At 38.4% G+C, this 27,442-nt stretch overlaps 1 protein-coding gene across 9 annotated transcripts in view; it reads left to right on the forward strand.

The window, feature by feature from the left end:
• Window positions 1-27,442, forward strand: part of FHOD3 (formin homology 2 domain containing 3) — a 415,825-nt gene that overhangs the window by 314,079 nt on the left and 74,304 nt on the right. For 4 of the 9 annotated variants that reach the window (XM_080583589.1, XM_080583581.1, XM_080583582.1 and 1 more), the window contains 5 exons: window positions 2,381-2,482; window positions 4,813-5,193; window positions 8,727-8,852; window positions 20,235-20,369; window positions 23,788-23,838. In XM_080583589.1, coding sequence (XP_080439715.1) covers window positions 2,381-2,482; window positions 4,813-5,193; window positions 8,727-8,852; window positions 20,235-20,369; window positions 23,788-23,838 — 795 coding nt within the window. The remainder of the gene's footprint in view (window positions 1-2,380; window positions 2,483-4,812; window positions 5,194-8,726; window positions 8,853-20,234; window positions 20,370-23,787; window positions 23,839-27,442) is intronic. The other 5 variants (XM_080583583.1, XM_080583584.1, XM_080583587.1 and 2 more) reach the window with 3 other exon arrangements.

Below are 27,442 nucleotides of genomic sequence, written 5' to 3' on the forward strand. Positions count from 1 at the left end.
AACTTTGAGTGGTGGGAATGGGAACAGCTTTCACTACTGGTAAATGAATGACTTAATATCAAGACTTTAGACCATAGGTTCAGGCTTATAAACATAAGATGCAAAAAAGAGGATGACAAGATCACAAGAAAAGTACTCAGCATGTGTCACTTACTTCATAAGCATTAGTTTTGGGACCAAAGTGGTCCTGAACCATGGGCCATGCCTTTCTGGTTCTGCATATTTTTTTCTTCTCGGCTTCTTTTTCCATTCACTGCAAATATAAAACTAATGGTTCCCTATTCAACCCATATTGTACTAAGTTCCAGTGCATTCACTACAAGCTTGTGTCCTTAATGTCATTCACTCAGGTGAAAGAATAAAGTTTCAAAGAACAATTTCAAACCTACAAGTTCCATTCTATCTGATGAGTATTTCATTTATGATTTGGGGCATTTGGAAACAACTGAGGAAGGTGAGGGATTTGACATCATCAATCTGGAAACCTGGTGGGAGCTTAAAACACAGTAGTAAATGGGGCAACTCTTGTTCATATTAACAATAGCCATGCTATCAGCATTATAGGATGCATTGTGCTCTTATCACAAAACTGTGATCCTGCAGAGCTTCATGATTTATTTTCCAAATGTGGTTGCTCTAGAGCTGGCAGATGCAGATGTTTGCCCTTCACAGGTGATAATAGCAAAGCCAGTATTGATCTCCTCACTAGTAAGGAGAAGGGATGATATGAGCACTCTCCTTTTTTCTTTTTTTTTCTCTTCTCTTCTCTTCTCTTCTCTTCTCTTCTCTTCTCTTCTCTTCTCTTCTCTTCTCTTCTCTTCTCTTCTCTTCTCTTCTCTTCTCTTCTCTTCTCTTCTCTTCTCTTCTCTTCTCTTCTTTCTCTTCTCTTCTCTTCTCTTCTCTTCTCTTCTCTTCTCTTCTCTTCTCTTCTCTCTCTTCTCTTCTCTTCTCTTCTCTTCTCTTCTCTTCTCTTCTCTTCTCTTCTCTTCTCTTCTCTTCTCTTCTCTTCTCTTCTCTTCTCTTCTCTTCTCTTTTCTCATGCTGATATATATGTGTGTGAAAGTCAAGAGGTATATCTTTAGGAGAGGTATGTGTCTGAGGAGAGGACTAGCAGATAGCTGATCTGCAGAACTAACATGGTTATGTCACTACGATACCTTAGGAATGTTTAAAAGCATCTTCTGTAGAAGTGTTTCGAAAAAGTTCCAAGTGCTGCCATTTTACAGATTATTGTAAGACTAACTCCATACAAATGCAACAAAATTTGGATTGACCCTTTGCATTATCATGATGAGTTCATGATCTCACATTGTGAATATTCGTTGTTCTTATGACATGGAACCATGCTAATTCTAAATGGAAAGAAAAAATGCACAAATCATCTCTTTAGAACTAGAGTAAAGAAAACCAGCTTTCAGGAATATGCAAGAATTATATAAGTATCTTAGAAACTTTATTACTGTTTATATGCTATATTTTTTGCATGGAACATAACCTAATGGTATTCATCGTTAAATCAAGTAGAGAACTGAATAATTGCAAATGCAGGAGAAGTTCAAAGGGAGATTATTTTCTAAATTTTCTATGAGTCTGTTGGTTTGGGGAGGAATAGGTATAATGAGAGGGAGAGGAGGCAGAAAATGTAGCCTTTTTATTTTGTTTAATACAGTTTTATTTTTACTTATGTGGTTTGTAGGTTATGGAGGCTTTATGCGTGACTTAAAATTCTCCTCTGCAAGACTGACTGCTGAACCAAAGCCTGCTTCAACTATACTAATGATTCTTTACTGAAATAATTCATATACTGGCATCCAATAACTGAAATATTTCTGTTTGCAAATAGCCCCAAACTGATTTGGTCTCTGTTATTTCTAACTTAATGGTTCACCCTGCTCTATTTTCTAGTTGAGCTATTGGCTGCTTAACCGGAATGTTTTATTTGTGTTAATTTAATAAATATGACATCCAGTGCCAGCTGTCCAATGCCAACACAGTTTGCACTGTCCTTTAAGCCAGATACGGCTTAATGACAAATGGGTTGAACAATGGTATTTTCATGAATGTTTTCCATTAATGCCTGTGTAGGTAGCAAATGTAAAGCCAAGCTCAAGGAAAAAAAAAAAAAAAATCTTTGTGGACTTTAATAAGATAAAACGTAAATGGGAGAGAGGATAAAATTATTGTATTGGTAGCTACTCTTACACCAACACATACTTTGCAGAAAGTTAGGTGGCTGTCTGGTGCCCCAATTCTCCCTCTCGGTGTTGTCTTTCCATTTCTAACCTCATTGCATTTCTCTTTCTGGGGACTCATGCCATTTTCTCTTCCACCTTCTCTCTTTCCATCCTACTGCATGCCTCTTTCCTTGGTGTGACCTCAGAGAGGAGGAGGAGTGTGAAGAAGAGGACGAAGAACAGCCAGTCACAGAGCCCAATACTGAGGATGAGGGGGAGGAAGAGGCCAGTAGACAGGTCAAAGCCAGGTATCGGCATTCAGCGTCCACGCACCTTTCCTCACTCTGGCATTAACTCACCACCCCGTGTGCATCAGCATCTACCTTGTCACTCACATTCCCATCTGTCCTTTTAAAGCCACCCCAAGGAAGTCCTCTCTCATCCAAAAGCTTTGTTGCTGTGTGCGCTAATGGAAACATGTTTAGTTGTGTAGGCTCAAGGCACTAAGAACTGTTTGCACTCCCTCAGTTTGGTACCAGATGAGTAACAGTCACAAATCATAAAAAGATTTAGCAGACAGCATAATTTCTAAGCATGGCTTAGGTTTATCTTTTAGTTAGGGTGATGCTGAAACATTGCTGTGCATTGCTGAGTTAGGATATTGCTTGGTTTCTTAGGTTTTCATCCCTATTTTCACAATATAGCCTTATTAGCAGTATCTGCCGATATGAAGAAGATTGACTTTCTTGAATGCTGCCTATGATTTATATCAATTTTGTTTGTATTTTAATAGGAAAGAACTACTTAGAGGCAAAGCTGAAGAGTGTATGTCATTTTATACATACTTGCCCATCTGTGTATATATGGGTATAAACAAACCACCTATCAAAACAATATTCTCATGTAAAATTTTCCACTTATTCTGAGGTATATATGGATTTGGCATCTGGCAACTTTATCCTAATAAACTGGAAGAATGAAAATATGTTCTTTCTTCCAGACAGCCATTTGATTTAGGTTAAATTGTTTGGCTTTGCAACTCAGCAAATGAGATTGGACTTTTTTTTTTTTTAAATAAACCACATTCATGCAGACACTATACAGCACAGAAGGAAGAAAGGAAACTGTTTAATGTGCAAATTCCAAAGAAAATACTGTACTGTTGTTATTAATATCTTCCAGTCTGCAAATCTAGCCAATGGCTGCCTGAAATTTCAAAATTAAGTGATAATTTCCTCAAATCCTATTCTTAAAAGTCAAAGCTAAGACACAAGTTATTAGTAAATCACATGAAAATACTAAAATACTGTGAAAAAATGTAGAGCGCAGGAGCCATGTAAAGGGTGTAATGTGCTTATAGGGCATTGTTGTTTTAAGATACCTCACTTTGAGGTAACAGGGTGATATTCCCATGACTTTTCTAAATACTTTCTTTCGCCATCACTGTAGCATAACAAAAATTACCTTTACCCTGGCCATTTGTTTTAAATCCTGTCAGGAAGGGTAGGAATAGCCTAGTTTCAGGGATTCCTGTCATGCACAGCTGTTGAAATAGATGGAGGTTTCCAGATTGCCCACTGTGTTTCAGTTGTGAGGACAATTACCTGGTATATTCCTGATGATTAATTTCATAATACCCTAACATATATAACCTATATTACATTTTTGTTGCATAGCCTTTTCCAAACCCATACTCTTCCGATAAGGTCCGTGCTTTGTATGCATGTAGGTGGTCTCGGAAGAAGGAAGTCTTCCGCCTGCTGAGTGATCCAGCCCAAAGCCCGTGCACAGTGTTTATGCTGGAGATGCTAGTGAAAACAGATATCCAGGAGTGCAGATCCCATGGCTTTTCACCTGCTTTGCTGCTTCTGTTGCTCACCAACACCTACCTTCACCAAAGTAAAGCAGATGTGTTTTCTGTTGCACGCAGTTGCAAGTCTCTAACACTGAGATTGAATGGGATGCTGACACTCAGATAAATTTAGTGGCTTTGTTCCTAGACAATTGATGTGGTAAGGCATTGCTTTTAAAATCATTCTAAACCTTAATTTTGACAGAACAATGCTGATTTGATGTGGGTTTTTTGTGTTTTTTGTTGTTGTATTTTTCATCTTTGATGAATAAAGTGTTTTTGTGCTTTTAGTTAAAAAAAATATCGGTTCACTGGGGAGGATGATAATCAGATACCTGGCCTTCAAGAGGCAGTCATGCAGATTGTATTTTGAAGTATCTATACTCAGTGTAACATATCATCTGGTGTGTTGAGACTTCTTTGTGCTGCTCTGACAATGTTTACAACCTAACTTGAAGTACTTGAAAATTGTTCAGAACGTGGTTGTGAAAAGGTTTATGAAAATTTATTATGAAGTCTTTGGGCTAAGTACCTTCCTTTAAGCTGAGTTGCTTCCACATCTCAGTATTTCCAACCCCCAGAAGAATCCCACTAAGATACAAAGATGCATCTCCTTACTTCTAAGAAAAATTATGATCGTCTACCATTGGGAAGGTTTCTTTTTTCCTGACTCTCCTAGACTTTTTCTTGGTATGATCCATTGATCTGTCTTCCCTCTGTTTTCCCTTTCCCTTTCTCTTTCCCTTTCCCTTTCCCTTCCCTTCCCACAATGTTTTCCTCCTGCAGTGGGTTCCCAGGTGCACAGGAGGCTATGAAGGAAAACCTTTCACAGTGGTGTGATTCTTCGGCCATCTCCAGTGCCATTTCTCAAGCTGAGAAGCCTCTCCCCTGCTCTAGAGCAAAGAGCTCTTCTAGCAGCTCCTCTTCTGTGCCTGATTCATCTGTCTCTCATCACAATTCTGTTCTTTCATCACCATCTTCACCTGCAGCAGCTTTGCTAAACTCTTCCCAAAATTCATCATCATCATCCATTACTCCAAAGGCATCTCCAACAGTAGAGAAATTACCTTATGTACCACATACTCCTTTTCACCTCTTCTCATATGACTTTGAAGAGTCTCCAGCATCTGTGAAAGAAAAGGAAGCAGAGGTGATGAGGGAAAACAGGTAGATTTTATACAGATGATATGAATTTTTAGATAAATGAATGATGCCTTTCAAGAGTTTTATAGTGGTAATAATGTGCTCTCTGTGTTGTATTATTTCCAGAACATACTGTATTAGTTTTAGTCATGTAAGCCTGTGTTTTGATTTGATTGATATTCTCCCCTTGCCTTTGTTGCCTTCATTTCATCTAACTCCTCTTCAAGGTTTATAGTTGGTAAGTATCCTGGCCTCCTCTATGCAGCAGTAGATATATAATGTGATTTGGTAGATCACACAAAGGAGCATCATTTTGCTCTCATTTACAACGGTGTAATATGTAGGCATGATTTCATGAAAATTAATGGAGCTCTTCTGATGTAAAACCGAGAGAGATCAGATCAGTGCTTGGAATTCAGGGATGAAATCCTGGCTTCAAAAACTGAACTGCCAAATCCTGAATTTGTTGCTAGATTACACGGCATATCCCTGCCATGTGCAATTTCAACTTGTGCTTGTAATAAGAGAGGTAGATTAAACCCTATAAAGAGAATATAGCACTCAGTTTTCCTTCCACAACATCTGGTCATGTTCAGTTGCTCATACATTTCTCATAATTTTTACTTTAAATTTGATTTTTTCTCTATTCTACCCCTTTAAAAACAAACACTAAAACGTTTTTTGTCTCAGCCTGTTTCCAATAAAACAAAATAACAAAAGGTAGCACTGAAAGCAATGTTAGAGAATCACCCTCAAGAGAAGGTAACAGTTTTTAGCTGTCTTTCCCAGTGGTCAGTGTTCTTTGAATTAAATGCTGAAAATGTACACATATATTGTGAGCATATTTTTTTTTTCCTTTTTCCATCAATCCTTCTGAATTTCTGCTTCTGAACAAATATTTTGAATTCTTTGTTCCTTTTATTTTTTTATCTTTCGTTTTTAATACTTGGGTGTTTAAGTTGTTTTTTCATTTTGATGAAAAGCTTTAAAACCATTTATCTACTGACAGGTACCTTAGTTCACATATCTTTCCTAAATTGCAAACTGAACACCAGGATTCCGCTGAGCTTTCATATCCCTGCATACATGCATTTTCCCTTAGGCCTCTCACACTCATTTATTGGTCTCTGATTGCTTCTGCCTTTGGGGTTATACTTTTTTAGAGAGGATAGATATGTAACTTAATTTCTAAATACTTCCTGCTCCTGCAAGTTTAGTATTCCTGCAGTTATTTTTTTCCTCATCATTTTTTTCCTTGTGCTTCTCATTATCACATAGGATAAAGGGGTGATGTGGGGGAGGATTGTATTGTGTTTATTTGGAGAAAAAGAAGAGCAAAGCTTGCCTAATTTGGGCAGGAATGTGTTTATAGAAGAGGTAGGTGTCTGAATATCTGGGGTTTCTTCAGAGTGGAGGCTCCTGGGACAAGGCTATTGCAGTCTGTGGTAGTATATGAAACAAGAAGGGAAACTGGAAGTAATAGCCACCACCGGAGGGAAGATAGAAAGAGGAACACCATGAATAGGACACAGGCTTACCCTCACATGCATGGTTTGCTTGATATTATTCCAGCTTCTCTGTCTCCCTCTAAATGTGGTATAGAGGGATGCTACGTGCAGGTCAGTCCCTCTAGCATAATTTTGTTTAAACTTGTAGCCCAGAGTCCAAGGAAGGTGTGTTCTCTCCACTTTAATTAGAGTTATCATTGGACTAATTGAAATTCCTTAGTCTGAAAAAGGATTCTGCACTGTGTCAATAAAGGAGAAGAAAAGTAAGCATAATAATAAGGTCTGCTATCAGATGAGTGGAATTGAAACAGAGATTCCTGTTAGTGTTAGGAACGTACTCTCAGAGCAACTGTGTTTTGCCTTTTCACGCAGTGTGGGCCCAGGCAGGATGTTTTGTGAGCTGAGGATGCTGGAAAGGAGACCTGTGCTAGGTCTGTGCCACTGGGGGGGCACGTCCTGCCCAGCTACACAGCCCTCCACCAGGACTGCTTTTCTAGTTCATTTTCTTCTAGGGCAGGAATGCCATGAAGGCAGTTATTTCCCATTCAGCAAAATTCCTTTTGTAGCTCAGAAATATGCATGATAGCATTTTTTTCCCCAAAATGAATCCTCAGTTCTTGGACAGTCAGCATGGTGTCTGGAAGTTGTATTATAAAATGTAAAACTGGACCGTGGCAAAAAGGAAGCATAATCCCTTCCATTATAAAACCCCCTAACTGAAATTTATTTTGATTTTAACACGGGCCTTGGCAATCAGCAATACTATTGTACCCTAAGGAATGAAGCTTGAAACTTTGAAATTTTGCATGACTAGATGAGTGTGTTAAATGGAGCTGAAGGAAAGCAACCAGTATTTTCAAATAAAATTGCTGAGTGAGGAGAAATTACTTAGTGCTGATGTGCATGGGAGAAGAAGCAGCCCAGGAAGGATAAGGTAAAAGAGGATGTATTTTACATTAGGAATTATGATAAAGAAAATGATGGTGCCCTTTTTCCTGAACTGAATTTTGATTTTGAATTGTCCTTTTGAAATACTTCACCTACAGTGCATCAGATTCTTTCTAAGAGGGGAAGTGGTAACTTTTGTGAAAAGAAATGTTATGAATTTTCCAAATCAGGAATCTCTACATCTCCTGGATATGCTGTTTAAATACAGTGGTTTAAAGGCACATAAAAGCAACACAACAATTGCCCTTTCTGCTCAGTACAGGAGCCAGGATGAAAGCACTGGTACAAGGGGCTCTGGGGAGGTGGCCATTCCAAGAGCCCTGGAAGCAATTTGTTCATTTGATTCAGCAATTTGTTCAATTTGATCAGCAAGCTCACATTGAAGTCAAGCATTTTTGTGTTGTTGTTTGGTTTAGTTTGGTTTGGTTTGGTTTTAAATAGAGGGAATGGCTGATAGAAATTCTTAAAGCCATGCTTCCAGAGACATGTCATTTTAACCATGGTGATGATTTTTTACAGGCATTGTAAGAAATGGCACACAAGCTATGACTTATGTTGGGGGAGGGGAAGAAAATACTGCCTGCTTTAATTGGGAAGGATGTGGGTGCTTTTCATTTATAAAGCAAACATTCGCAAATCATATATGTCCATGTTCAGGTCGTGCCTTAAAAAAGCTGCTGTTTGCCTTAATTCCTCTAGGAAATACTACTGCTGACATGGACTGCTGGGTCCCTTTTCTAATGGCAGGGTATCAGCTCCCAAAACAGCTAATAAATTTGAGTAACTAAGCAGTAATTTAAGTATTTCTGCTCAGAGTTGTCAGTTTAGAGGACCATTCTGATCTCTCATTATTTTCCATAACAATAGTTCAGTCTTTGAATTAAGTATTTCCATGACATGGTTTATATTAAAGTGAAATGATAGGCTGCATATTTTGAAGCTGGGGTTAGAGCAATATTTTCAGAATGTGGATATTTGAGAAAGTCTGGGGTATGGTATCATTGCCACCCCCTAAACAAGAGGATCAACTGTTACATGTCTGCTTGCTGACGGATTCTTTCTCTCTCTCCCTTTCTCCTACTTTCCTTCTCACTTCTTCAGATACAATAGCTACAGCAGCAACTCTTACTCTTCTCCGCGACCTTACTCTGGTCTGAGTGCCCCTACAACACCCACTTCTCGTTATGGGACAACTCTCTCACCGCCTCAAGAGACCAAATCTGACAGGTTTGTAATTTAACCACCGTTTTATCACAGTTACATTATATAGAGGACAAAGGAGATAAGTATAAGCTGTTCTGAAGGGTTATTTGAAATAGCCATATCTTTTCTAATACTGGAAAGAGAATGTACAAAATGCTCAACACGGTCATTTCCCACTCATTGTCAAGTCATTTACTCAGTTACTGTTAAAGGCTGGATGTTTTTTCATCCCAATTCTTCTTCTTCCACTCAAATGAATAAAACAGAGTTGTCTCAAATATATTGTTCTAAGTACCAAAAAGGTAATTAAAGCACATTTTGTTTATTTACGTTTTAAATTCAATTCACGCAGATCTATTTTCACTTTTATCATCTTAAATCAAGTATAGAATAACATAAATGTGCATAGCTCAGAATTCCCTAGGCCTTAATTTTGTCGTTCCTTGATGGACATGCATGATCTATATCACTGTATTCCACTGGGGCAAAAAGTTTATTGCTGTCAGTAAAGGCAACTCATATTAACCTACTGGTTCTCCTCTCACTTAGAAAAAAATAACTAAAACCCACCAGCAAAATAAAACAACAACAACAAAAAAGTATTTTGAACAATCAAAATACTGTTTTGAGTTGTGTAATGTACTGTGGAAAAAAAAAAAAGATGGGAAAATGTTATGGACATACGAAAAAGATAATGTTTCTGGCAAGAGATTTGGACCACCAGAAAGTAACTGACTGTTACAAGCTGAAAGTAAGTGACAACTTCAAAGGATATCATGGTGAGATTAAGAAGGAAAGGTAGAAGTTTTTAATTTTACATGCTGTCAGGATAATCTACTAATTTCCAATTAGGCCAGATGGGCTTCAAATTGTTGCCAAATTGGCCTCTAGTTCATAAAAATCTCCCACCCCTGTGTTTGAACTGAGGGCTGTTTTTTCAAGATCCTTTGTCTATATTCTATTTCATTTTATTAATGACTTTTGAATATTTATATATATGTATAGGAATACATGTATATGTGCTTGTGTGTATGTATATATGTTTGAACCTGCCTATTGCCTCACATCCTTTTGAATTTATTATTCAGAATGGTTCAAGTTAGGCTCTTCCAGCATGTATGTATTTCTAACCATGAGGTATTGATTTAATCCTTTCTTCAAGTGAGTAATTGCGTTAAGTTTATCTCTGGAGAAAGGCGTTGTTTTTCATTTGTTCATCTTCCACAAATAACTTGCCTTGATTTGTCTTTCCTTATCTGAATTAAATTATTGCCAAGTGAAACCATAAGAAAAAAACCCCATAGCAGCATTTTTACCTACTTTTACCCTGGCAAAATAGATTCAAGATAAGCAAGAATTAAAGGTATCCTGCTGCTTCTGAATGTCAAACTTTCTACACCCCTGCCATTGTAAAGCTTCTGGTTGCTACTGCAGAAAAGAAACCCAAATGTGGTCAAATACCGAGATGGCTAAAGATAGTTGGGCTTGTCCTGCAAGAGGTTGATCATACTGGCCCCGATCCAGTAAAGGAAGCAAGCTTTCGTTTCAGCATGCGCATAAGTGCGTTGGTGGCTTGGAGCCAAAATGCCTTGGCCCCACAGGATGAAGCTGTAAAATTCACAGATTCATAGATAGTCGGGCCAAAGGGGAGCTGTGTGATCATCTGTTCCAACCTGTAATGTGTCTCACAGAAGCTAAATGAAGGCACCCCGTACCTTCATTGGTTTTAAAGTGACAGTGGGTGACTCCTTCTGGAAAGCATTCTAGTATTTATCATCACTGCTAGGAAAATATTTCATGTTTTGGAGGCAATCTTGTCTAGCAGCATCTTCCAGCCATTGCACTTTGTTCTGCTTCTCACTGAAACTGGCAAACACTCTGCCTTCAACAAATCTCTTTTACACGTTGCTGGAGTTGCATCTCTGTCTTTCCTTCAGGTTACATTTACAACTTTCCAGCTCACCTGATAAAATCTCTTGTTTAAATTTGTAACTTGCTATTCATGGTAGTTGATCTCATCAGTCTTTCCACATTCTTATATTTGAGGGGTGTTACAGCCTGACACATTTTGTTTATGACTCTCTGAGAAGTGTGAAAAATGCCTCTATGCCACAGCTGCATGTTGCTGGCCGAATAGTTCCCTTTTTTTTTTTCTTGAACAATAATGAAATCAGCAGGTTCGGATGCCATTTTGCATCAAGTTATGTTATTTTTGAGTGTGCTGCCAATCCAGATGTAGAGTTCAGCAGGCTTTAACGACAGGACCATTTTGAAAGGCTGAAGTCTGCTTCTATTTCATTGTCCTGAAGCATAGGAGTTGCAGAAATAGCCATGTAGAGATCCAGGGGTAGCATTTGCTCATCAGAGAGTAGGCTGTATAGTGCATAATGCAATGCTCATCATTAATTAGTAAGTGGAAAATATCGTGAAAGCTTTCACAGCTTTCTATCAACGGTGTTTGCCTTAGATTATGTAAAAACTATTTCCTACCCCCTGGTGGCAAAAATCTATGTGGATTCAAACAAACAAACAAACAAAAGTTAAAAGATGGGGGGTAAGGTGGGGAGAGAGGAAGACTTGATAAGAAGCAGATGCATCTCTATGGTTAGCTCCAAGGTGAGTTTTCTGCTTTCAGCTTTGGATTGCAGCTATCCAAGGACTCCGCAGAAAGATCCCTGTCTTTCATCATGTAGGGAAGAGCTTCGGAGGCAATTCCTGGTACTGTTTATCTGACCTTCGAAAAGGAGGAGGAAGGAAGAGGCAGAGTTTAGAACAGTGCCCCGCAGAATGATTCATGTGCCATTCAGTTGTCCTGACAGGCCTTTCAAAACCTTGGCTGGGTTTTGCTTATGTTAACAAGAGCTACAACTTAGGTGGAAAGAAGTAGTGTGGTTGACATTTTGACATTCATACTTTTAAAACCCTCTTTGGCTAAGATCAGTACGGAATCAAAAAGAGCAGTATAATTCAGTGCAAAAGTAACTAGATTTTGTTCTTTGAAATACACATAGTGTATATATTTTTGATTGTACAGTAGAAGAAAAGGCTTACTTGACTGTTTCTCGGTTTCTAAATTCAGCTGCAGCCTTTTGCCAATTTCTTGCAATACTGTTCTCTCCCATTTCTCTGGGTCCCCTGTGGAGAGCCATGTTTCTGAAGTGCATATTGCAGCCATGGGAATCCTGCTGAAGGAGGGCAAATTGCAGGGCACTTTCAGCTCAGCCTTTTATTAAGAAAGAAGAAGGGGTTATTGGTTCTCTCATATCTCTCTGCTTGTGAAAGTTGCTTCTAATGCATATGAGTACAACCCAGTCCTCCTATTTCTAACTGCCAGACTGCTTTGCTCCATAAATATCCTGCTCCCAGTTTTCATGACTTAAATCACCGGCTAACTCTCTCCCCAATTCCCAAAGGAAGAAAAAAGTATCAATCTCAATTTCATAGCCTCATAAATTTTGCTAACAAAGGGGAATAGCCAGACGTTGCTGGAGCACACCAGGGAGAAAAACGTTTTTCTGTACCTCCAAGTTTCCTTCTTGTCTGGAGGAAGAAAGTGTTTGTTGCAAGGCTCTTCTGTATTTTGCTGCCTTGTGCTCCCATCTAGGATATTTGTTTAGCCAAAGATTGCCTTCTCAGACTCTGAATCTAATATGGTCACTGAAACTGAAAATTTGCAGCATCAATCTACAAATCTGCTATTTAGGATAAAAACTGGGATGCAAACTCCTTGTTTGCAAAGCTTCATAACTCCTCTGACTGTGTTTCTGGTGTTGAAACGTATGCATTGTTGACTGTGGCTATAGTTAGAAGAGACCCTGGAGGAGTCTAACTTCTGTGGCAGAAGCGCCTAACTTGGGCATCAGCTTTGATTCATTCCATTGCCAGAAAAATATCTTTTGTTCCCTGCTGCTGTGTTTGCCAAGGTAGGTTTCATCTGATGCATTTGCCAGGAGACAGTTCCCACTGGGTTTGGTAGCCACACAGTTGTGCAATTAGGCAAGCTTGAAAAAGCCTCGTTCTCAGGGTATTGTGTGCTAGGAGCAGGAGTTGATATTCCCCATTTTCTTGTCTTTATCTGTTTGATCAAATGCCAGAAAGTTCAGCTTGGAATCTGGATCCTCTTCACCAGTCAGTGTGAATTTAGTCTCCACTTCTGGCTGGTCCCTCTGATGTTCCTCCGAATCTCCAAGCTTGGTAAGGACCTGTTAGGACATTAGCAAATTATTCCAGTTTAATGCACTCTCCAATTTTTCCAGACCATTAGAAAATAGACTTAAGAAAGAAGAAATTTTTCACATACCTTAAAATTCCCTCTGTATTACTTTCTTTATGATCTACAGCAATAGGTTATCTTCTACTCCTGTGATAAACCTTGAACTTTGAGTGTTTGACTCAATGTTCTTAATATGTCTTTTAGAGGTAACGTACCTTCCAGTTTATCCTTAAAGCATTTATTTCTACAACAGGTGCACACAGGTACTGTGCTTAGCATGACTGGGTTGTAGGTCAGCTTTCTCCACTGATCTTAAGGATACATTAAATACCATACTGGAAGCCTAAGCAAGAATTTCAGCTAAAGTCTGTAAATGCTTTTCCTTTGAATGTTGTTTCCTCTCCAGATGCCTGAAAGAGTGATTTTCTGGTAATCTGGTGCTTTTACAAATTTGCATCTCCTAAAAAAAAAAAAAAAAAAGTTTGAGAATGCTAAGCAACTTTTTTCTTTTCTTTTCTTTTCTTTTCTTTTTTTTTTTTTACTGAAATTAAAGTTTCCAGTAACTGACTTCACCAGGGAAGTGCTGCTGGATGAAGTTTCTTGGCACGGTCTCATCTTTTGTTTTTTGTATTTTTTTGATTAGCCATCTATCACTAACTAAACTGCACTGTGGAGTTATCTTATTCCAGCTGTTAAGCACTGAAGAAAAGGAAGAAGCCTATGAAACTAAGCCCACTATACAGTCTACAAAGCTGCTGCTCTCCCAAGAAGAGTTCCCCTTTCCTTGGCTTTCTTTTCTTTCTGCTTCTACCATCTACTGTGTCAGACCAGTGGCTGTGGCTATTTTTTCTTGTGGTAAATGCCAAGCCCATCTTTCACTCTGAATAACATAATGAGGAGGGGATAGCTTGGTAGTTGATAATAGTGGCCCAGAGCAAAAGCCTCAAGTTTATTGCTGAGATTTTACTAGGAAAAGCAACCTTGGGAATTACTGGACGATTTACAATTTGGGAAGCGGCAGTGGCTTACACTGGCCGGGTTGCTCATTGAACTACTGCGTAAGCAGTATTCTTGATTGCAGCTTTGGATGCTTCATCATATGGCAGCAGCATAGGTTTAAACAGAAAGCATGAGACAGTTTGCAGCTTCAGAATAAAATTTAAGTATTACCGACTGAACACACAGCACATGTGGAGGACATTGTCACCTGCAGGTACCTGCAATGCTGATATTTAGGGGACATGGATGTTAGCCTCTATCTAAGGGAGGGCTCTGCAAGCCACTTCCAGGTGATTTGTGACTTGAAGAAGGCTCAGAAGCTGCAGATTGGCCTCTGTGTCAGACAAAGACAGAAGCACAATTTAAAAACTGTAAATGTCAGTCTGCACATAGTGCGTGTCTATAAAGTCCTGGTCCATTGCCCTGGCTCTGTGCAGCTATGCCCTGTTATAGCTGCATTTTATGGAGCCTTTCAGGACATTTTAAAGTCCAGTGTTAATCAGTTCTTCTCTTGGTCATTCTCAAGTTTCTTCCTCAAAGGAAGCCTTAGTCAGGAGTTTTCTCTCTCAAATTTTTGTTTATTTTTGAGAGAAGTTTCATAAAGATTCCTCAAGTAATGTTTAGTCTGTTTGCAAAATCCTATATCAACACAGTTTTGAATTTGCCGTGTCGTATAGAGAGACATAACACAAGGAGAGTTTCTTTAACTGTGAAAACCAATATGGCTCTTGGCAGCTTTGCCTCCTCTTTTGTCTCTTTGTAAGCTGGAAAGCGGATTTATTTGGTTAAAGCCAAGAGACATTTAGAGTTACTTGAGGCCTGTCTTAGACTGGAAGCTGCCAACTGTTGTTCCCTCTTTGAAACCTTCCCATGGCTGCTGGAGCAGGAGCACATTGGGAAAAAAATGAGTAATTAATGCTTGCTTATTAAGATTATTAATGATTCTGACCCTTGTTATATTCAGGAAAGTTCTGAATATTAACTTCATGACCTAAAGGGATTTCCTCTCATATGTCAACTGTTCTTTTATTTTAGCTCCTAAAGTAAGCTTTTGTATTTTGTATTCTTGCTATAGATATCCACTTCCATTTAGCAAATTTTAAAAATTCAACTAACAGAGGAAAATGCAGCCACAAAAGAAGATCTTTCCAAATATAATGAAGAACATTTAAAGCTGATAAATGAAAATTTCCTGTTACAAAGTGGCTTAGAATAAGACAGACATACTTTCTTTGTTTTTCAAAAAGATTATAATAATTCAGGTCCCTTATTCACTCTTGCAACATATTGTCAGAAAACTGTTAGATATCTTGTCTCACAGAGCTTTTTATTATCGTGATTACTATTTCATTGTGTCAAATGCAGTAGGTCAGGTGAGCTGAATTTTTCTTCACAAGTGTTTTGGCCTGCAGACAATGTTTTTATTTTGTATCCTCAGCCCTGTGTATATTTTTGTCACCTCTTTATTTTATTTTATTTTATTTTATTTTTTTTTACTTCTTTGCTCTTTCCTGTCTCCTTCCAAGGTCATAATGGTATGGTACAGACCTATAATCACAAATCCCTAGACTTGGACATATTCTTGCTGTGTGTTTTCTTTCTGGAATGAGAATGTAATAGCTTATCTTGTTTAGCTTTTGCTGATTTTAACAGCAGGCAGAACAAAGCTTTTCTTGGTATTCTTATATTAACAGTCCATTCTTAATAGCCTTGTGTTCTCTTCAAGACTAAAAAATAGTTGTCAGAGCAAGAATCCTTCTGGATTATGTTTTTGGAATTGTACAAATGTTTGATATTACCATTCCGTAACATAAGACACCAACATTAAAATGCTGGCGTATATTAGCTATAAACCAGTTTTGTGAGTGATCACTGTTATGCTTTCATTGAGCATTCACATATTCTTTTCTTTTAAAATCTCTTACCACCTTTCATTCAGTGCCAGATTCATATTTTCATTTTTTTAAATCTTTTTCTTACTTACCCATTTGTAAAATGCAGCCTAAAGCAGTAAGACTTGAGCATTCCTGAGGCCCAGAGGTCTCATCACCCTTTAGAAAGCATCAGACCACCAAAATTATCTAAAGGCTTCGCCAAGCATTCCTGCCAGCTGGTTTGGCCAATCTCACCTCCATTTGCAACTCAACTATGAGTTCAGTGAAAGAGAACATTTACTTTAAGCACTATTGCCACAGAGATAGACAAAAAAAAAATATATTTTACAGACCAACCAGACGTAGACAAATCTGTTTCCAAATTGTTTAGAATGTTTGAGTAGTACATCTTACCACTTGCCTTCCCTTCTGGCTGTTATACACCCGTATACAACCTGAAAGTAACACCTGTTTTCTCCAGTTTTAGTTTATGCACATGTAAAAAAAGGATAGAACGTATTGAATATTAAAATGTGCTCATTTGCAGTTGCAGTTTACATTAAAAAGAGGTTTGATGCATCTGAATACCCAATTTGGTTACAGTGTTTGATAGCAGCAGTGAAGCTGTGAGCTTACTAAATTTCATAAGGCAAATCTCAGCATTTGATGTGAGGTGTGGTCTTCCAGGAGCGGAAGGGGGTCCGGTTGAGTGGGCTGGGCAGGATCTAACCACGAAGCAAGCACTAACCCAGCTCTATCAGTGCTGTTTCATTGCCTGGTGCTTTCTAAATGTGACTGGAAACCCAAACCCTGACTATTTGTGCTTTAAGAAGTCAGTGCCACAAAATGAGTGAGCTATCTATCCCCACCTCGCTCTATCCTTCTTTAATGTGCTCTACAATTACATAGAAGGAGGCTATAGGAAGGTGGGGATTGGTCTGTTCTCCCAAGCACCAAGTGATAAGACAAGAGCAAATGTCCATAAGTTGTGCCAGGGGAGGCTTAGGTTGGTTATTAGGATAAATCTCTTCACTGAAAGGGTTGTGAAGTATTGGAGCAGGCTGCCCAGGGAAGTGGTCGAGTCACCATCCCTGGAGGTCTTCAATGTAGGTGAAGATGTAAATGTAAAAGTAGAGCTTAGTGACATGGTTTAATGGTCGACGTGGCAGTGCTAGGTTAAGGGTTGGACTTCACAGTCTTAGAGGTCTTTTCCAACCTAAATGATTCAATGATTCATTGTAATATGGCAGTCCAGAAGTGACTGCATTTGAGAAGTGAATTGATTCAAATATGTGTGTGTACACTACAGTCTAACTTGCAACTCAGCTCTAGTATGGGGTCCTTAAATAACCACTGGGAAGTAACAAGTTTTGGCTAGTTACTATTGATTTGATTAGTTTCCAAGAGGTGGCAAACTAATAGGGCATATGGATGTTCAGCAGTTTCTCAGATTTTTTTTTTCTGACTATATGCTTGTGGATCTTTTATTTAGATTGCGAAGCTGCTGTTCATACATCTGCAAATGTTAACCAAGTGAACAGTGCTAGCCAAACTGCTCTAGATCAAACATCCAGACAAGGTGTTTTGGCATGTGGAGACATTTTACTACTAGGGTCAGGTTAGAATCCCATATGCACAACTGAGCTGCACATCTCCCTACAATTTCCCTGTAATCCCTTAGATAAGAATTTGTATTCACTGTAGACCCCCAAAGAGCTTAGTCAGAGCTCAGGGTTTTCAACCTGCTAGACATTGTGCAGACTACAATCACACCGTGAGTCTCTCAGCATCACTCCATCCTTTCCTTAAATTTTCCTTCAGGTTTTATCAAGTCAAAACTTCCTTTGACTCTAAATGGAAATTGCAGACTTAATGAAGCTAAATGGGATGGGACAGCAAGTTAAATACATGGAACAGATAAGAGCATAGACTTGGTAGGAACCCTCTTTTCACCATCTCTTCCAGTTTATTTCCAAATGGTTTCAAGTGGAGACACTGTCCCATTTTCCACATCCTAGCACATTTTCTGATGATTGCTATGGTTGTTCACACTACCACAGGGATGGATCTCTGATTTTTTAACCTTAGTACAGTGGTGCCACTCTTACTGCTGAGAGTTTTCTCTTGCAGCATGTATTAAAAGGTCAAAAGTTAAAATCAATTTAAAGTATGCTTAAGGAAAAAATTCACCACACATACTTGACTGTCAGGAGTTGGGGTTTTTTCCCCCCCCCCCTTTTTCTTAGTGCAGAGGAATATTGGAGATTTTTATGGTTTTGAGTGTGATCCAGCATTGATACTGTAGCTCTGGAGGAGTGCCAGAAAGGAGGCTTACAGAATATCAAGTTTTATACCATCTTATGTAATGTTTATGCGGGTGGGATATAACATATTGAAATTCAATTTATTGAATTTATTGAAATTATATTCATACTGCCTTGCTTCCAGTAGGGCTGAAATGGCAATGTTCTGTGACATTGCTGCTTACACAGACGTAGACACTCCGAAGATCGTTTTGCATTAATATTTTTGTTTTCTCCTACACCTATTTTCACTGGTGAACTGGTGACATTACACAAAATGCCTACGTTATGCACTCATGGGAATGTAAATAAAAAAGGGAAAGAGTCTGAGTCTTTAATAATAATGAAAATTTATTCAGATTTCCATTGCTGGTTTGAGACACATCCTTTATGCAGGGTTCAGTCTCTTTAAAAAAAAAAAAAAAGGCAATAACTATTTCTTTCATTAATCCTTTCATAGCAAAACTCATGTTACAACAATGCACAGAAACCGCTCTACATGAGCTATGTCTTTTTGATTTTATCAGTCTAATTCAATCAGTGTGGATACATTTACATCTGTATAAAGCTACCCTGTATAATATAGATATTTCCTGTCTGAGAGACAGACAGACACACACATTTACTCTGAGGGAACTCTCTTGCCATGTGAAAGGTTGGTGGTACCAGTACCACCACTTTGGGGAAAAGATGTGTAAGAGGAGCCACTCTCATAGCCAAAGTAGTAGTTTCAATAAAATATAATAATAATGATCTGTGTCAAGACGAAACTATAAGCATTTATAAATGTAGCTTTTAAAAGTGCATTTACTGCTTGGAGCTGTTTCATCTCAAAGGAGAAATAAGTTTCATATCTGAGAAATCTACTGTAGAGGCTGCCATTTCTGATGAAAAAGTCCCACTTTTTGGCTGGGTGTTTCGTTGGTTTCTCTCATGCATCTTAAAAAACTTATGCATTGCTAGTGGTGACACTTAGACCTCTTCATTACAGTAACCTACTGTGGAGCATCTAGTTCTTAGTTATAGTAGGAGGACTGCAAAGAAAGTCCCCTTTTGGACTAATTCCTGCTTAGCCATAAAGCAGCTTGTTCTTTTTGTTCACTGTGGACAGAAGAACAAAATGGGCTAAACGTCAAAAAAAAAAATAGTTAAGCACTGAAGTGGATCTTCATCATCAAGAGCTTCTGAGGCAGGTCAGACAAAAGGTTTTCAGGAATGGTTTGAAAAGACTACATCCTGCCTAGGGCAAGGAAAGGAAAATGGGTAATCTATTCTCCTCCAGCCTCATTTCATCTGATTTTTTAATAGCTATTTTGATTACACTTAATGATTGTTATAGCTACCTGTGCTGTTCCTGTGTATTGTATTTACATGTTCCTACACACGATTCATTTTGCCTTTGCATCACAGGCAGCAAGGAAATTATGATAACAGAATTTGGTAACATGTAAAGGAAAAATAAACCCCTACTTAAGAGAACATTCAGTGCTGAAGGGAGATTCTAAGATCTTCTTCTACTTTTGTTTTTCTGTGTACAGGACTCTCAGGTGTTTATGACACACCTGTTTTTAACATCATTGCATAAGACATTTGGGAAGTACTTGAAAAGTATTTCAGGCTTTTTTTTTTTTTCTTCTGAATTTCAAAAATCCATTATAGGGTTCAGTTTTTCCATTAACAGGATTAAAAAGTTAAAAAAAAAAAAAAGAGAGAGAGAGAAAAAAAATCCGGCAATATTGCAATTTGAAATATGCTGAAGAATTCTCACAGGTACTTTTTTATTTGTACTTCATAAACTTAGCAATATATGAAACCTACCCTATCTGTGATTCTTAAGCTCATCATAGTATCTAAAATCAATTCAGCAATTAGCTACTTAGTCAGTGGTTTGAAACATAAATGTGTCATGTCATTCTCTTGGTTGGGATTATGTTACTTGCTGAATGATTGCTACTAACATTTTGCCAGTATAATCAATAAAAGTGACATTGAGAAATCTGATCTCCTTTTTCTGCAGGCCAGCTTTGGGTGGTCTCCTTACATCATCTTTTCGGCAGCACCAGGAGTCCTTGGCAGCAGAAAGAGAAAGGCGACGTCAAGAGAGAGAAGAAAGGTTGCAACGAATAGAACGTGAAGAAAGAAACAAATTCAAGTAGGAACCATATTCACTACCACTCTTTCGTCTTAATGTGATGGGTCCATAAATCATTGAGATATTTAATTGCAAAATAATTGAATTGCTGAATAGTTCATGGATATCTTTAGATACCTTTCTTGATATGAGTATCTTAAGAACTGATATTAAACACATTCCGGTGAATTTTGTCATTAATAAACTAGCACATTCTTTAAGATAGTTATATATTTGCCAATTATTCAGGCTGGATATCCACACAGGCCAAGTTTGTTAGCTAATATGCTCCTTCTTTGAGGTCTTTTCCAACCTTAATGATTCTATGATTCTCAGGGTACAATCTCAGTGAGGCACAGGTTCGAAGGTGAAACAGTGGGAGGAATTTGTCAAGAAGGGAGGAAGGGACAGCACTGAGACATCTTTTTGCTTTCATGTTTTGCAAAGTAAAAGCATTTTGCTGTCTTGGGGTATACTTATTCCTGCTTTTTTGAGCATGTACCTCTCCTTCCTGGAAACAGCAAGTGACAGAAAATAATTATCAAAATTATCGCTCAATCTGTGGCCGGATAAAGGCCCCATCTGAATACAGGACTCTACATTTTCACATCTAAGACAATATCATAGGATCCCAAGATATCTGAGGATAGTAAGAAGTAAGTCCTCTCTTCCTGTTAGATTTGTGGCTGGAAATCTCAGTACAGGCATCACCAAAGACTGCAGTGGGCTTGGGATAGATAAGGTGCCTGTTGCTGAAATGGCATGGCTACCGTATGAAGAGTGTGCACTGAGAAAGAATTTGTTTTTTTTTCATAGTTGGGAGTGAAAAGTAAGCATATTTTCAGCAGTCAGAAGGTATAATGCAGTAATCTAAATAATGGTAGGATAAACGTTTTGTTGCCTGAGAGTTGCTATTTAGGGAAAAGATGGCACTGGGTTTCATGTGAGTTTGTTTATTAGTATGCAGGATTGTTTTCACTGTAATCATCTCTAGTAAGAAGTGGAAATGGTTTGTTTCGTAGTGAATTTCGAAAGAGGAGTAACTTGCTAGTGGTTGGTTGGTTGGTTGAAGGAGATATTCTACTGGCTCCAGAAGATAGCTAGTTTGGAAGAAAATGAGAGGTGGAGGGAAGGTGGAAGAGCACCATAATAGGATCTTTGGCAGCCAACAGCTTCCCAAGTTCTCCTGAAACGGAATCAATCAGGTCTCAGTCCTCAAGTGTTTTCCAAAAACTTTCCCTCTAAGTAGTATCATCAGGCTGCAGCAGGCTGTCGTGGAAAGCCAACATGATCTTTCAGAAAGGAAACTCCCAGTCCAAAAAAAGCCACCAGGACATTTGGCAGCTGGACCTGTTTGAAAAACAGATCTACACTTTTCACTAAAGATTGGCTACAGTAGTTGTTCTGTCACTGAAAGAGCTTCCTTAAAGTCACAAAAACTACTTTTTTTTTTTTTTTAATTTACATCTTCATCCCATTACTTCAGAGTCAGAAACTGGTTAACTAAATGTCATGACTGTTACATATTTAAGACAACAATTTTTCAATACCCGGTGTTTTCATCTTTCATATTTGAGTTCCCTGGTCACCCCAAAGTTATAGCTTGTGTTTGAGTAGAGGAGGGTCTCCAAAGCCACCAAACTTTTCAGATGGCATCCCACAGTTGATTAAACAGTACGGAAGGAGGAGGACAAAGCCACAGCAAACAGTCGTGGACAGTTTTGTAAGAGTTCTTGGGATTTCATTATCGTATCATCAGTCTGGCTGGAAACCCAACCCCTGAAGATGTATTTTTGATTAAAAATAGCACTTCCAATTCACAGCCTTTAAACTCGTGAGCAGTACTGGATTTACCATCATGACTCATGTGTTGTCTCATTCTTTCCAACTCTGTCTTGACAACGTTGCACTAGATTCTGGCACCATTATTGACAAATTGAGAATAATTTAGAGGGGAGCATCACCAGTTGTGAAAGAGCTTGTTTTTAGGAGAGGTGTTAAAATGCTTTAAAAGCTACTGCTAGCAAAAGGAAAGCTTTACAAAATTAATATTTTTTCTCAGTAGGACTATTGTTCCTATTCCATATGTAAAACGATATGACCTAAAAAGAGAGGGTTATGCTTCAGCTGTAGGGAGAGGTGGAAGTAGTCAGAGGATACAAGTAATTTCCATGTTTTCCTGCTGAAAAATTCCTAGTTAATTTTATTTGTTTGTTTGTTCATTTGTTTTACTTAGGTGTTATTCCCATAGTTATTTTAAATGCAAAGAATACTCTGAAAATATCTTCAAAGTATAACCAGTTCAGTGATTCAAAAGAATATGGAGATGGTCTGAAACAATAAGGTGTGTTCCATGTTAATGCTGACTTCTGAAGGGCAGCTGCAAACAGGTGTTTGATAGCTGTTGGCATTATAGATGGCAGGTAATTCATTTTATGACACAATACGAAGAGAAAAAAACAGTGTTTTCTTTAGAAATTGAATGGTTCTGAAAATCTTTCTGGTACTCATAGGTTACAATGGGGAAGAATCTAACATTCTCAGCCATTGTATCCAGCAGATTCAGCTATATATTAAAATATATTGTACAGAACTATTTTGCTGTGTTATTGTGGCAGGCTGGATGTTCACTGAGTTCTGCTGTTCTCTGAGTTAAATTTTCTTGCTGAGGAATTTTTCATCTGTGGATGTGACAGGCCTACCTGAGGTTACAGTGCCCAGGCATCCTGCAAAGTCGACTTGGCAGAGGTTAAATATACAAGTTACTTGAGGGGCTGAGAAAGGGACAGCTGAAATAGACGGAGGTTTTTGTCTAGAACTCAGGGTGAAAAACAAAGAAGTTAAAGGATTTCACCTGTCAGATGATCTTGAATGCGCTTTAAAAGAAGATTATCCTACTTGGTAATGCCAAAGGCCCAGACAGTCTGCTCTTCTGTTTCTAGCTGTGGCAACTAACATACAATTAGGAAAGGTGTATTAGAAACAGGGCAAGGAGTCTGCTCCTTGGCTTGATATAACATCCCAGATACCAGCAATCATTGTTTCAGGGCATTCAAGCTGGAGATAGTGAATAATTGTTTAACAGCCGCTAAGGGGCTTGCTTCTTAAGAAAGAGACCAATTTCTTTTGTCTAATTCCAGGTATCAAGTTTCAAAATGTGCTTCAGGTTATTATTATTTTTTTAAAACTTTTATTATCACTTCTAATGACTATCCAAACTGTGTAACAGGTGTACACATACATGTGGGGTAAAGTGTACATAGCTACTTTTCAGCATTTTTTCAGAGGACAAAGTCTAATAAGTTTTGTTGAAAACAGCCTTCATTGTTTCTGATAAAGTTTCTTGTGCTGCTCTTGGTTTCTCCTACTGTACACATACTTCTGCTACTTACTTTATTCTTTCGGTTTCCTCTGCAACTTACTGCAATTCTCTTTTTAGCCGTGATTATTTAGACAAAAGAGAAGAACTAAGACAAGCAAGAGAAGAGAGGTCTGTATATGCTGCATCCATCCTTCCCTTTGGTTGTTTCCACTTCGTATATTGTGTAGCTGTTGTGTATTTACACTAACTATGCATGCACAGAACACTTTCATTCAAAAAGAACTCTGTAAGTAAGCTGTTGTGTTATTAAAGAGGAAAATCAAGTCCAGCTGTAAGCACAGCAATAAATAAGGAGCAGTGGGACTGGAATGCATAAGAGTGATTGATGATCTATCTTTTATCTATTTGTGTGGGAAATAAGTTTACTTGATTTGCCTCAGAAATTTGCCCAAATTTAGTGTAGTTATAAATTGAATAAGCCTGTGTTTCTCATCCAGTGGGTCCCAAGCTTTTTCTGGAGGGTCAGAAAAGGCAACTGAGGATAAAGGGAAGAAAGTGGGATAACAAGCATTGGAAAACTGCCACTACAGGCTGATGGAAATGGGTCTGACCCACTCCCAGTGTTTTTTAGTCTTTCAGGGCCAAGTTTTCTTTGCCAGTCTTTCTAAACATCTGTTAGTAAATTATAAAGCTTAGCAGCATTTGTCATTAAGACATTGTTTTAGTTTTATTTAGATAGCATATTTAAAGGGACTGAGCCTTTTTTCTTTTTTTCCTCTTTTTTTTTTTTTTACATTCAGTTAAATAGTTTAGAAACTCTGGGCTAGTCTGGGAGCTATGTGCTTATGAAAACACATTTTTCAAGGAATACTTGTCTAAAGACCTTTGCCTTTCAGTAGCTTCATCTCTGCTTCCACTAGTAATTACACCCTGGAGGGATCTCTTGTTTTTACCTGGAAAATATGCACATTACTGAATAAATAGTAGATGAAAAATCATCCAGATTGCTTCAATACTGCTTTAATGGCCCTCTAGAGGTTGCTATATAGAGATACTTTCAGAATTGTCAGGAACTGGAATTATATTATCAAACTATGAGAGCGGCCTTCTCAGCAGTTGTTGTGATGCTTTTTTTTTTTCAGAAACTCATCATACACCAAAAGGCAATTTTTTTTCTGCAGATGAAAGTCTCATCTGCCAGCATATCTGTTGTGGCTAAAGTAACTATATTAAAATACGATTTTGACATCTCTAAGAGTAAAAAACATTTGATGGTCATTCTTTGTCCTTCTAAACACAATTACAAATTACTTTAAGGCATTTTCTAAAATGAAATGCATCTGAGCACATAAGCATCATACACAGATTTCAGCTGATTACCACTTTTTGCAGCGAGTATGCTCATCAGCAAGTCTTGAAACAAATTAAGTGAGCTCTCCAGCACATGGAACACACCAAGTCAACTGGAGAAGTTTTTTGGAAGTGTTCACCAGCAGAACATCACTGCTGTGCAGTCTGAGACAATTTCATTCATCAATAGTAGTGTCCCTCTATCATTGGGGGCTTTTTGAACTGCAATGTTTAACTTTTAAGTTCTTCCCCATAAAGAAGAAAAACACATATGCTTTGACAGAATATAAATATTGGAAAAAATGCCTGCAAGTGAGGTCAGACATCAGTAGTCCATTACATTGTCTTTCTGTATCTTTTTTTTTAATTAACATTTTTGCACCAATGAAGTTTCATTTCATATAGCAGGTTGAATTTTGACTTGTTTTAAGAGAGTGCAAGGACAATAAGAACATGCTATATCCAAAGTGTTCAAATCTTATTTAAAATCTATCAGTTAGGAAAAATAAAAGGAAAGATTATTGAGCACATACAAAAGGGCTGTTTTGTCTAAATTCTCTGAGATCTGTGATACATTCTGTGTACTGTCACATCACCCTTGAGCTCTGGAGTACAGGCACCCATGTTTCCAATGCCTCTGGGTGGCCTCTGTATCAGGGAGAAAAAAAATGCAGTTTGATGGGCTCTGAGTATAACTCAGCACCACTTGTTTCATGCATTCTTTCTGTTCGATGATTTTTCTCACTTTGCTTGGCTGGGTATTTTCCAGTGGTAGTTTAGAAATAACCCAGCAAAGGTGAGCTTCCAAGCCCTCCCTAGTGTGATTTACAGCTTCGATGGGATGGGTCTGCTTTCCACTCAGTGACTCTGTTGGCCCAGAAACATTCTGAGTTGCCCTCAGGGCATTGCTCTGAGACCTAGAGAACTCATGAGATTTTTGTCTACTTGAAAACGAAGAAGTGGAATGTAATCTTCACGAGACATACCAAACGGATAGCCCACAAATTTTTGGCTCTTCGCCTATAGAAATGAGTCAGCACGGGCGTTATGATGGCTGCAGTTTTCCATGATTTGAAGGAGTATGGCAGTAAACACAGAGGCAAGGCATCGATCCTATACTGGAGGAACTAAATGCAGTGGAGGGATGGTACCTCACCCTTTCATGAGATCTTCATGAGACCTTGTGTATTTGATGCTGGTATTTATTCATTGCTGAGACATTGGGCTGAAACAAGATATCCCATAAATATATGTTGTTTATCAAGTGTGGAGCATTAATAACTGATTGTAGAATGATTTTATTTCCTGGTTAAATTGCCACATCTGCTTATTAGCTTTCCCATTTGATAACTAGTTATGCTCCTGTGCTGCCATGAGAGCTGCCATTCTGGTTTACTTTTTTTCTTTCAGTATAATGAGCAGATACATTTTGAGAAGGCACATTTTCGTGGTAGTCCTCTGCTCTGCTGGTTAACTGTGAAGTACACAGCAACAGAAGCTAAAATCTTAAAACAGCCGAAAAAGAGCTGGGGACAATAAAACATCGTAACTCCCCTGTTACTGAAGGATCTATCCAGATCTTGGTTGGCAAATTGCAAAAACCTCCATTGCAGCCAGCTGGGCTGTACCTGTGTTAGCTAAGAGATCAGTTTGAATGGCTCTTTTTGAGGCTCGAGTCCCATCTGCTCTAATTGTGAGGAGCTGGAAGGCGCAGTGTGTAAGCGACCAAAGTTAAAAGAAAGACTGGTTTCATTAACTGTAACAAAACATTATGCTAATGCCGGCAGAAGGCTTTCTCCTCTATTGAAAAGGCAAAAATCATTCTTTAGAATTGGCTTCATGTTAGAACTGTAAACAGTTCCTATTTTATAACCATACAAGTATGTGGCTTGTTATATTTTCATCCAGAGTCCATAGGGGTTCTTTCTCTTGCAGAATTTGTTCAAAGCATGTGCATACCTCTGGAGGAATAAAAGAAAATGAGTTTGTTCTTCATTATTGCTGTTTGCAATAAAGCAAATTGCCTCTGAAAACACAAGAAGTGCTCTTCAAAGCCACGTTTCTTTTTGCACTCTCTATGGATGTTTGCAAACGTGCATGTGTGTGTGGTTACCATATGTACTAAGCATGTTTGTTGCCCCATGTGGCTGACTTCTTTACCCTTCCTGCTTTTAATGCACACTTGTACACTAATTCAGGCTGTCAGTGAGGCAGGCTGGGGGAGGAGAAGTGTTCCCTGTTATGAAGTGTTTACAACAGTGGGTTAGAGGAGGATGACCACAGCATTTCAGGGACGTAAGCAGTAGTCTTGATTAACCTGTTTAACAGTTCACTTGTGGGTAAGGCAAACAGTCTAAAGCCCAATCCAGCTGTATTCATGACTTTATTCGTTAGCAAATAATGGTGGATAAAATTAGCAGAC

Source organism: Anser brachyrhynchus (genome assembly GCF_964034855.1).
Source record: "Anser brachyrhynchus genome assembly, chromosome: 2".
In the NCBI taxonomy this organism is placed as follows: Eukaryota; Metazoa; Chordata; class Aves; order Anseriformes; family Anatidae; genus Anser; species Anser brachyrhynchus.